This window comes from Falco punctatus (assembly GCF_963210335.1).
Source record: "Falco punctatus genome assembly, chromosome: 4".
NCBI classification, from domain to species: domain Eukaryota; kingdom Metazoa; phylum Chordata; class Aves; order Falconiformes; family Falconidae; genus Falco; species Falco punctatus.
Genome location: NC_137583.1, coordinates 61,216,178 through 61,228,892, shown reverse-complemented (window position 1 = coordinate 61,228,892; position 12,715 = coordinate 61,216,178). Strand labels below are relative to the sequence as shown.

Below are 12,715 nucleotides of genomic sequence, written 5' to 3'. Positions count from 1 at the left end.
ATATTGCATGTCCAGGCGTATGAGCTGCACCACAGCCTGCCTATGGAAGGGTTTGTATTTCCTTAGGAGCCATAAAGGCAGTCAGAGTAAATTTGCATCTGTATGTGGGACTGAAAGAGCTCAATGAATTCCACTTGCAGTGCCTCCTTTGCAAAGCAAATGCCTCTGCTTCACAGCTGGCAGGGGAAGCTCCAGAACAAATCTTCTGGTTGGTCTCCTGAGAACTAAAGGACAAGGCAACAAGTTCTTAAGAGTGAAAACAGGAGGGCTCTGGCTGTAGCACTTCGAGATTTGCAGCTTTTTTGATTGAGGCTGCAGCAAAGTCTGAGTTTTTTTGGTATTTGGTTGTGCTGCCTAATCTTCATCAAAGAAATCTGTGACCTATCTGGCTCCTATCAAAGGTGTGAGTACTCTGAACCTTTACCTCTGCAAAAGCCCTAACACATGAGTCATGCTCTTCATTAATTATTAAAAGATTTGTGCAAATTGAGCATAAGGTGGCTATCATCCCAGTAGACTAATTTTACACGGGATTTCAACAGACTCCATTAACAACACAGGTGTGCAGGGGGTAAATAGACCTGAAGTCAGTAAAATGCATTGAATGCTACTGGCTAAAATTAAAACTGTCTGTTCTTTATGTACCAAGCAGACTACTACAAGGTATAAAGAACAGAAATGTAAATAGAATACAATTATATTTTTTTAATTACATAACTTTTTTATCCTTTACCTTAATCTTTGAGGAGTGAAAGAAAAATCACTGTACATTTAAGCAGAATTTTGAGACCATTTTCCCACTCTCTCAGTGTCCAAGCACTCTTTTGCTGTAAAAAATTATAGCACTTGTAGGGTTTGTTCTTTTAAATACTGTAATTAAGAACCTTATTTTCATGGCAGGCAAAGCTGGCAGCTTTCATGTACTCAGCATGGTGAAAATGTCAAGTTTCATGGTTTGTGACAGATTAATAGAAAAATTATTTTAAAACTCTGCAAATTATTCATAGATATTGAGTAATCATCAGAGGTTGCATTTCGTGAAGAATAAAAATAGGACCAACTGAGTGTAGCATCATTCTCTAAATTGAGCGTTGTCTCTTTTTAAAATCATTTAAATTGTAGGCTTAGCAAAATAATCTTTACCTGAGATGGAGTTGTAAAATGTTTAAAATACTCTTTCATCGTCTTTTGCACGGTAAATTAGTATCAGTGTACTTAGCAAAATTTTGATGCATATAAATTAAATGATTAATACAAAATTAATGACTAATGTAAAATAATTAAAAGTCCATCATTTAGTATATTGGGTGCTACCAGAGACCCACCAAACATGGACTGCTGTTGTTGGAAAGCTTCTCTTTCTGCACCAGTCCTCCCTTTTCTGTGACTTGGCTCTTGAAATTCTTTCTAACGACAGTAGTGTGTCAGTCAGAATACATTTCATTATTTGCACACCTTGTCATGCCCTTTTCTTTCCCCCTGAAATGGTGTTCCGTGAAGTCGCTCTGCAGCCCTGATGGTTTCAGGGAGAGAGAAGAGGGCGGTACAAGGTGGCCAAATAATGACCTGATTTATGAAGACTGTAGATGTAGCTTGCAGAGGTTAGTCTGAGCTGCAACCATCAAATCCAGACCTAACTTTTGTTTCCATGTAGTTACATTTGCAAGATGTGATTGCTCTGAAACTGTCAATCTCTATAATCTTTGTGGTCTATCTGTTACACCTCACCCAGCTGCATGGTGTAAACCACTCTAATGAAATGCGGGTGGTGACAGAAAATCAACCACTAACTGGTGAGCACTGCAATTAATGTCTTTCCCTTAGCAGGGATTTTGCTTTTTCATCTTTATTACTTGGTCATTGTCAGACATAAGGTGTGATGTTAATACAACCAATGTTTGACTTCCTCCGTGCTAGCTCTGTGTTCAGTACAGGACCACATTTCCGTAGAGAGTGTTGCAAACAGACAGTTCCTGCTTAGTGTATATAAAGGATATACATATAAATAGATAATGTATTTTTGGCTGTATTGCAGCATGTTGTGGAACACTGTGTGTCCTTCTGCAGTTTAAGAAGCATGTTAAGAATTTCCAGAGAAGGGCTCAAGAAGCTCAGTTTACTAAAACTGGGAAAGATTTTTAAATTGATCACTGGCTTTAAGTACATACGTGTCAATAGTAATGTGAGAATATATTCAGCTGTACATTGACATTTGTTTTGTTCAGGTGCAAAACGAAGAAAATCTTTGAAGAGAAAAGAAGTTAGAGAGTAAAATGTGTGCCTTTTTTGTATTAAGTTTGGGAGATAATCAGTATTCTCTACTCACCAGTTCAGGGAAGTTATTTTATAGTAGGTCAGCACAATACATCCTTAGATTTCCTGACTCTTTGAACTTTAGTCAGTTACCTGCTTTTGTAATATAAACAGAGTATGATGCAATGCTTCACAAAATAAATTTTGGTCAAAATTTCTGGTTAAAAACGTTGGTGAAACTTGAACCAAGTGGTCAATGGATTTATACCTGGTCTGAGTAACAGAAGGAGAGCAAAACAGCCAGTGTACACTTCTTAATCCCTTTATGTTATAGGACAATGACCAGCTGCAATTTTCTGCCTTTGCTTTGCTCTGTAAATCACATCATATAAACATACTGTATTACAAAAATGCCTCTTTTCATCATGTGCTTTTCCTTATTAATTTGATTTGACATAAGTATGTTTATATAGCTATGTATATAATAGATAACCCATTTACAGCAGTATGAGCATTTTATTTTTTCCAAAATTGAGGTGAAAAGACTTCAATGCAATATAAACAATGGGCATAAGCTTCAAATTCCTAAACACAGTAAGCACAGAAATGTGTACACATTGCAAGTCATTAGTTCAAGCCCACCAAACATTTCCTGAGACAATTACCTTCACTGCTATAAAATTACTTCGCACAATCCTCTGGAGCGTTACTAATTGCTTTTCTTAACCTCCAGAGATTAAAGGATTTTGAAATGAACATATAGGCAAGTGGTGACTCTAATTTCAAATCTAAGCTTTATTAAGGCAAGCTCTGTTTTACAAAATAGGGTCATTAAGAAAACGTTTAATGTTGGAAATATCCAATCCTAACCTCCTCATCTTCCTGAAATCTTGAGATATTGCACTCTGTCTGTCTGTTTTTTAAAAATGCAGTACAACCTCAACTCATTTCCATCTGGCATCAGCTCTGTGTGTCATCTTCAAGAGTACACGTAACCACATTGGCACTTGTTTCTCAAATCCTTTTCCACTAGGGGGTATGATAGACTGTGACTGTATTTCACAGTAAACCTTCTGTATGATACTGTAATGCTAAAGTATATACACTTGAGGGAGAAGAACAGGCATGCAAAGCTTGGTACATAATTTATGGAGATTTAAATCCTGTCATTCATAAATATAATTATAACCTACGGCTTGAAAGTGATATGGACCTTGCCATATTGATCATGCTCCAGCTCTGTTTATTCAGATGATTCATTTGTTGACAGGCAAAAAATAATAAGAATGTTGTTAGTCAGTAAAAGAAAGGAAATACTTCTATTTTACACGAAGAATATTGTTTGTTTCTGTGCATGTTGTACACCCTCACACTTTCAGATGGGAAGTATAAACCCAAGGGGAGGGGATATTATTAAATCAGCAATCAACCTTCAAGTCATTTTGGTATAAACACTGTAATTATTTCATCTCTAGTAAACAGAATATAAGACAACAGCACATAAGGGTGACAATTTGCAATATGCTTTGAATGTCTTTGTTAAAAAAAAAAAACTATTATGGCTGAAAGCAACATTATTGAAATTAAAAAAAAGCAGAAGTTGTGACAGCTGACAGAGGGGGTAATTAGTCAGTAAATTTCGAGTAATAAATTTAGCAGGTCATTGCAAGAGACATTACATTTTGCGTGGGGAGAAGTCACTGTTTATTAGCCTTGAAGCCAGACCTGCTTACCTTTATTCAAAAAAACTGTCATAGCAAAGTATTAGAAAAGAATGATAAGTGCAATTATAATAATATAGTCCAGATGCCTCCTGAAACTCACAATCTTCTCTTATTTGGGTGGAAGTTCATGTCAGAAGAGTCAACTACAAATTTTCAAAGGTATAGCTGTATTGGCATTGATGGGGATGGGGGGGGGGAGAGTGGGGAACAATCAAAAAATCTGATATAAAATACTGTCTTTCTAGATTAAAAGTGTTACTACCTAACATTTTTAATCTCAGGTGCAGCAGATGCATGTCTTAGATGCAGGCTATGTTTCAGCCTGGGCGTTGCGCTTTAAGCATTTTGGTGGGAACATTTCTGATGGTTTTCACCGGCATACCTGGCGGAATGCTGGTGTGATGTAACCTGCCAGCCAGGAGGGATGCCTCTGCTAACAGGCAGCACCCTCCCTCATCTGTGGGAATGGTTTGTTTGCAATTCATCAGGTCATAAACAATCGCGTGCACTTCAGTGAGCCTCCGTATTTAGAGTGATGTAAAGACAATTGCCATTAATATTAGCTAGGCTTCAGAGGGTTTGACAGCCACATGAAAAAGCAGTCTCATCTATCTAATTTAAAGTTCCTGGTTTGGTAGTATCAGGGGTGCATTTTATACATCTTAGAACCTTTTCTCAGGCTGGTTGCCCTCTTATTAAAAAGTCTTTTTAAAAAAAACTTTGCAGTCATATAATTACTGGTTTTGTTTAAATGCTCTCGTCCAACACATAATGAACAGCGAGGAATTCCCCAAAGGGCATCTATTGTTATTGAAATGTTTATTTATTGAGTGCTTTTGCCAGAAGCCCCCATGAGAAAAATCTCATTTTATGAGCTCCTGAAGCAGTCAGTTCCCAAAACATCAAGCAGAAATGCAATTTTGACCAAGTAATCTCAAGGTCTTTTGTTTGCTTTTAAATAAACAGCAGAATAACAATGTGCATGAAGTTGTGACAAGAGCTGCTTTATTTTCTGTGTTTTGTAAACATTCCTAGTGAAGCTGTGTTTATGTAGTGCTCAGGTGATTCCTTACATTCAAGCATTCAGCTGTTACAGTAGAGAAAAGCAATACCTCTCATAGCAATATATGAGTGGGTATTTTAAACGATTCTGAGATCTCTTCTTTCTTGCAAAAGAATGGTGTTAACCCAATATCGTCCCACTTGCATAGGAACTTCTTTCCCATCCTGCATTTTGCTCTTTATTTCCCTAAATTGTCTCATCAGTGACAAGAAGTGGCAGTGCTTGTGGCGATGCCTACATGGGCACAGCTCAAATCCTGTCCTGTTCCTGGATTATCCAGGTGGAGTCACTAGAGAATAGTGCGATGGTCCCTGCCAGGCTCCACTTTGAAATCCTGGCCTCTCACTGCCTGGGCTGGATCACTGAAGTGATCCAGGTTTAATCTATATGTTTATAATGATGCCATGAAGTGCATAGCCGCATGGAGTGGGGCAGGAGGACAGCTGAGGGGGGAGCGAGCCCTGGGGCAGAGAGAGAAGCAAAAAACCCAGGCAAGGGGAGAAGCATTTTATGTCTTTGCTGGTAAAGCTAAAGTGTAACTACGTTGTGCTTGAAAGTGTGTATTGGTTCCAGGTTCTCAGCTATAATGGACTACGCAGTGTAGATTTGTGGGGGAATACCTAAAGTTATTTTCTTCACCCTGTCTTTGTCATGGGACAGCTATATACTGGATTGGTGCCTGCTTTTATTTAAAGCAGACTGCTAATTACACTGTAAAGGTCCCAGCAGCTAGGAAGGAATCATCGTGTCTCTCAGGCTGGCAATGCAGAAAGGACAGTGCAAGATTGGTTATGTTCAGGGTATGGTATGATGAAACTCCCAGGTGACTTTTATGGTTGATTATCTCAACGTTAGCGACAGAATTGGGGAATGGTGTGAGGTTTTCTAAAGCAATTATCTCAAATAAAGTACACTTCGCAACTCTTGAGTATGATAACCTAGAATATTATTTAAATGATGCTGATAAATACTTTATAATTACTTAACAATATTAAAATACATTTCTTATACATTAATGACTTGGCATCTGAAGTGTCCTTTAGCAATAAAATATCTCTGTTTTTTTTTTTCTCCTCCCCCACTGAAGAGTATTTAGAAAAAAATGATTGATTAATGACAGTTCCTATTAACTCCAGAATAAAATGTGCACAGTGCATACTTTGCTAGTAAAAGATTGAAAGGATGCATCTTAGTCTTTCTCTGTTTCCCTTTGTAGAGCTTGAAGCAAAGTCTTATGGTTAATAACAATTTTTCTTCCTGAAGTGGAAATAGTGTAAAGGTATTCCTGTCTAGGATATATGTGATGCAATTAAGCACACTTCATTAAGTGATCTTTGTTGTTCGAATGCAAAATATTAACATGTTAGTAAAAGAATAATTTAATATTTCATTTCAAGCTCTGCAACAAAAATATTTTTCAAGTTATTTCTTTTATGCAGCAATTTTTCAGACTTCATTCTTTCATAAGTCGCAACTGTTACTACAGTTCCAGCCAGTGTATTTCACCTTTTAAGTAGGGTTGTTTTAGTATAAATGTAATTCTTTTCACTTATTATATGAATAATAAAAACTAAGGAACTCACATAATACGTAATATGTAAGTAAACTTTTTTAATAGTGACAATTTTTGTCTTCGCTAACCCCTTGCACTCTTCTTCTCTGTAAATTATTATTTTATAGTTTCTATAGTCTCATGTTACCTGGATATTTATTTATTTTTTCAAAAGACATTTACTATATCTCTGTGTGTGTATTTGTTTCATATATGTATGTACTTCAGTATAGTTTTAAGGATATCAGAACAGAAATTTCTTTATTCCTTTCATCAGATGTGCGTGTAAGTTGGATATGATTGGGATGGGTGGAGAATGAATGCAACATTACATATATGGATTTATTTTTCTTTAAAAATGCACAATTAATTTTTTTGGTGAAACCCTGAATAATTTACTCTGTCATTGTTCATCTGGCTGATCAGTAGCTTTCTCTGTAAATGCCTTACAGATTTTAATGCCATAAAGGACCATGAAGCTATACCCCAAAAGGTCACCACAGAGTCAAATCATTCCCCCTCATAAGTTATTCAAAGAAGTGATTACCTCTCTTGTTAAAAGATAAATACTTTGTGGTATCTTTCTGGTCAAAATCACCCATTGAATCAAATATGTCCAAAATCTTTTCCCCACACATTGTCTTGCAGATTGAGATAAATATAAGGAGGTTCTTCGTTGTCCCTCTGGCTTTCAGTTGTACCAGCAGGGCTAAGCTTGTACTGATGTCAATCACATAAAATTTGAAACTACTTGTAATCTTCTTTGGATGCTAAATTCCAGTGATGATCTATGCTGTACTTGTGTGAATAACAATTTTAGTGCCTTCATTTTGCTGTCTCCATAATAAGAATAGTATTTACAGGAGTGCTCTGAAGTTTAGTTAATGTCATCGAAATCCTTTCAGATAGGCAGAAGATACGCACAAGAAACCACAAGAGGTATAAAAATGTATGCAAATGTAGCTAATGAAGCAAAAGGAAGAGGGCTAAATGGTGTCTTAATAGGTTCTCTTTAAAAACCTATTTTGATAAGGAATATTATGCCATGTCTCTTGATTATGAATCTTACATTTTTTAATAATCTCTTCCAGCGTGCTGGGACCAGCTGTGACCTTCAGAGTGCATTCAAACCTCCAAAATATTTCAACTGAAGATGTTGCTGAAGCAGCAGGTAAGTCCTTGTCCTCCATGCCCAAACCATGACTTCCTCCATGCCTGTGCAGTGGGCAGTAACACTGCAAACAGTGCAGAGACACCCTCTTCTCCCAGGAGGGTGACATTTAAAGAGGGAGACAGTTGAGAGGTGAGTGGCACATATGGGAAATTGAAGTGCAACATCTCTGAGTCAATTGAAACTGCCTGAGAATTCCTTGCTTAAGGATTTCTTAAGGATAAGGATTAAATAGACACTTGCAGTCAAGGTCTAGCATGGTGAAAAACTCTTCAGTGTTGACATGAACTTGCAAGAACCAATTGGCCATTTGTAAACTTTCACTTTTCTGATACTTTGTTTCAGGGATCAAAAATGTTATTACATCTTTGCCTTAATTTCTGGATCAAAAGATAGTAGAAATATACCTGTGTTGTTGTACTGTTTAGGCAATTTCAACGACAAGTTAATCTTGGGAGTAGATGTATTCCTGGAGCTAAACTACTTCCAAATAACTACCACTGTTCTAAGGACTTCTGTTGGCTTCTTGTCAATTTGGCTACTAATTGTATTATGGAGCTGTTGACTGCGAGAAATAATCTCTGCAAAGTAACTGAGTTGGTAACTGGTTTGCTTCCAAATTACCCAATTGATAGGTTTTAAAAATTATGAGTAAACAAGTTGCAATGTTGCTTGAAAATAGAAACAAAAAAAAAAGTTTATTTAAATAAACACTGGGAGCCCAAATGTATTTGCTTCACCATGGATGAATTTAGTTGTAGAAAGAGCTGGGGTAGTTCCCATGCCAGAACTTTCCTTTGCAGGACCCCTTGGAGAAGGGTCTTGCTAACTGATGGTGAGAGAGTAGCAGATGGGATACTGTATTTCTTATAAGGGTTTAACATGCCAAAAAGCTGTGGATGTATACTGTCAAAACTAGGAAATTACAATTAAGTAATTATTGAATTATAGGACACCTGAATGTGCATGATATACCTGCGAAGAATTCACATGGCTTTTTTATAGCAATGCCCTGCCTTGGAAACCTGTTGAATCCCCCTGAAGGGACTGACAGATATGATGCAGCTGGCAGAGCCTGCCTGGATTGCCAAAGACTTTTGCCAAGGTCTTTCACTACACATTTCTAAGGAAACTGTTTCTTAGAATGTGGAATACGGAACACACAAATGGTGGATCAGTAATTGGTTAAAAGGCAAGAAAGAGAGATTAGGAATAAATTACTAGTTTTCTAAAAGGCTAGAGATGGCAGAAAAGTGGAAGGATGTCTGCTGGGACTGTTGCATTCAACGTACTTAAAAATGAGTTGGCAAAGAGAGTGAGCAGTGTGATGAGAAATCCTGCTAATAATACTAAATTATTCACAGTATTAAAGGTGAAGGTTTATCTTAGAAATGTATAAAAACCTTACCAGACTCAGTGACTGGACTCAAAATGGCAAATGAAATTCACTGTAAATTAGTGTAAAAAAAAAAGAGAAATATACGGAGAAAAAACAGCTTTACATGTGAAGTTATGGGTCTAAATAGACTATGACTGCTCTGGAGTAAGATCTTAGTGTAGTAATAGGTAATTTAATGAAAATAGCAATTCAGCCTCCATTATCAGTCAAACAAGGAAAGTGTTTTAAAGAATTATTTTGAAAGGAATAAAAAACAGAATTATATCATTTGTTTTTGCATAAATCTATAACTTGCCTGTATTTAAATATGACATACAGTTCTGCTTCTCATACCTCAGAGAGGTTGGAAACTCCAGTTGAAATGGAAAGATTCAGAGAAAGGCAGAAGGTATGACTGTAAGTATGGAATATCTTCCATATAACAAATGGGAAAATGAGGCAGGGGGTTTTATTTTAGAAAAAAAGATGAATACAGTATGAGAAAGGTCTGTCAAGTCCCGAGTGGCACAGTGAATGTGGACAAGGTTGTGCAGTGGCTTTTGCAATGGAAGAACAGATTAAACTGGTAGAAAGCAGTAAAATAGATCAGAATGCAGTTTGTAGCTTTGCCTGTTGTGGGTAATGAAGCTTACAGGTGTTCAAAAATTTACATGTAAACAAGTTCATGGAATAGACATCCCCTGAGAATTAAAAAGTCCACAGAAACCTTTCCAAGTCTGGGAGGTGGCTGATGTGCCTTGGCCTGTTCCTAGCAAGCTACTCTGAAAAGTATAAATGTTGTGACTAGTTTATTTCAGCAAAATTCAAGCAGTAACAGTAGGTTTTTTCTTACCACTAGGATCAAAGTAATTGTTCTCAACTTCCTTAACTTGAATATTGCTGACAAAGTTGGGAGGTTTTGGGGACCAAAAAAAGTCACCCCAGAGGAAGTTGTGCAGATTCACCAACTTAAATTATTGTTTTACATAGTCATTTTATCTGATCTATATATTCTTACCCAAAGTATTTCCTACTTTCTGTTTGTTTAGTACATTAAAATTTTCAGGGTTTGATGGTTGCAGAAAGTGGCTTGTAGGAGTTTTACATCAGCTCTTCTCAGTACATCACCAGGCTATAACTAAACCTTGTGTTTGCCTTTAAAAATAAATATGCTCTCAATTCTATCCAGCCATCAAATATTTTAAATTTAAAATGTATCTCATTTTTCTTTCCTAAATGATAAATATGGTTGCAGTAGCTTGTCAATGTACTTGGTAATCAGTTCATTTATTTTAAGGAAACTTCTTACCTGCAGATCTCTAAAGCCAAAAATAAATTCAAGTAAAAGATCAACAGCAGCATACACTTACATAAAAGGTTTTCTCAGGCTTTAGTTGTAATTAAAAATTTTAAAAGCCAACAGTTGTCTAGAACAAAAGCATTCCAAACACTTAATTTACCAAAGGAAACCAAAGCAGAATAAATCAATGCAATCTTCCAGGGTAGGCACAGGTAAGTGCGTTGCTCGAGGCTGTATGCTATTAGGTAACTTGACCTCCAGCCAGGAACTTTGAGAGCATATCTCGTTTACAGAAAATAGATAGACAAAAATGACAGAATTTCACTGTCCGTCACATCCTTAGAAATGAAAATAATTTAGAACTGGAGGTAATCAGCTGCTGTAATAATTATGGGAATGTAAATTATCCAGATTTGCAAAAAGGAATCTATTTGTGCAGATGTTATGTACATGCACGTCTCACCGATATCCTCAGGAACTGTCTCTGCTGCAGTTTGATCTTATTATTCACGTGGCATATATTTTGTAACCAAAATAGATAAACTTCATATTTTCCTTGCATTATTTAGGTTTAAATATAGGGAACTGTTTAAAGTTTTCCATCCTCTCCTGTGGAATTTGACAAATGTGCAGGTTAGAAAAGGCATGGGACTCTAGCAACTAACTATGCAAACAGATGAATGACTTAGAATATCTACTAAAAAATACAGATTTGAAAGTATGACAATAAAAATGGTTTCCTATGTTTTCTTGGAGTTTGAAATCCGTTATTCTTGGTGTGCATGAGACCTGGCCTGTGGAAACATAAAATTCTTTGAAATCCTTCAGCCATGTTCCTGCTGATAAAACTTTTTCCTAGTAATCCAGAGTTCCAATTCTGTGTGAATGTTTTGATTACTTGTTTTTGCAGTTTCTAGGGTTACATAAGTGTATACGAAAGCTGACAACAGAGTAATTTAAAATTGTGAATAGCTTGCTTTCTCACATTAGCAATACCTTTATGTGTTCTTTGACTGCAGAGCAGGACAGCCAATGTTTTGCCAGCGCCACATACTTTGACATTCATAATATAGAACATATCTTACATCAAGTAGCTGTCCTCTGGCCTATTTCTGTTTAATAAGTCAGTCTCAATGGTGCAGTGCAATTTCATCTCAATATTTTGAAGAAATAAACTTTCTCTAGACATAGATGCCCTGCTCTAGAAGTAATTACACTTGGCACATGACATTGTTTAGACAAATGAATGTGGATTTCTCTTCTCTTCAGTTTAAAGGTTAGGAGAAGTCTAGCAGAGAACAATTATCAGTAAGATAACTCTATGTAAAATTGCAGTATAGTCAGTATGGTAATGAACAATGAATTTGCTTTATAGGTACTCTTGAATCCCACTGTTTATGCAAATACATGGATAGTAGCAGTGATAATTAGAAAACAGGAATCTTCAGAAGTTTCAAAGCATAGGTTTTTAGCATCAGGTGGCTGTAACAGTCATATATATGCTGCACACATGAAAAAGAGATGTAGGAGAAAAGTCTCGTGCACAGATCCTCAGTATTGCCAAAATGAATTAAAAGAATTTACTTATGTGTGGCTACAGGCTTTTACTAGTTAGAATCATGCTTATGTTTTTTTGGTGTTGTATTAAAATGCAACATTTTAGGTGTTATAAAAAATGGAGATTGAAGGAGCAAAGGGATGTATGCAGTGTAGGTACATTAGTGGTAGGGGACAGATAGCACAGCAAAAGGCAATGCATAACCAAATACTAGGGTGTTGGTCTTGTGTGCAGATCCTTGTGTGTAAAATATATTGTGATATACACCATGATGAAAAGTCAGAAACCTTGATATAACTTTAAATATATATATTTATATTAATTTTTTTTTTTAATTCCCTAAACTTTTAACTAAGCTATTGAATTTGTTTGGATTTGGGGTTTGGATTTTGTCTGTTCAGAGGGGTTTTTTTACATTTCTGTTGCCCTGCTGGTAAAACCTACATTTTCACATGTATGGTTTGATACCAACCATTAATCATGACTTCGGGAGTAGGGTGTTGAATCATATAACTTTCTTGTCTAAAATCTTTTCCTCTGCCAGCTTTCTTCTTCTGAAAAAAATGCATTGCCAAATTAATTCCCCTGAAGAAAAACTACAAATGAAAAAGTACTATCTTATCATTAGAATGTAACAGTATAAGAAGATAATTTGAGTAAAGATACTGCCTCAAAAGTATTGGAATAGATTAAAAAAATCATCTACAATTTCTTAG

General features: G+C 36.2%; 1 protein-coding gene across 1 annotated transcript in view; it reads left to right on the top strand.

The window, feature by feature from the left end:
- PTPRN2 (protein tyrosine phosphatase receptor type N2) overlaps positions 1–12,715 on the top strand; it is a 676,344-nt gene that overhangs the window by 306,638 nt on the left and 356,991 nt on the right. The window contains exon 11 of the mRNA XM_080385838.1: positions 7,684–7,763. Within this exon, the coding sequence (XP_080241964.1) occupies positions 7,684–7,763 (80 nt within the window). The remainder of the gene's footprint in view (positions 1–7,683; positions 7,764–12,715) is intronic.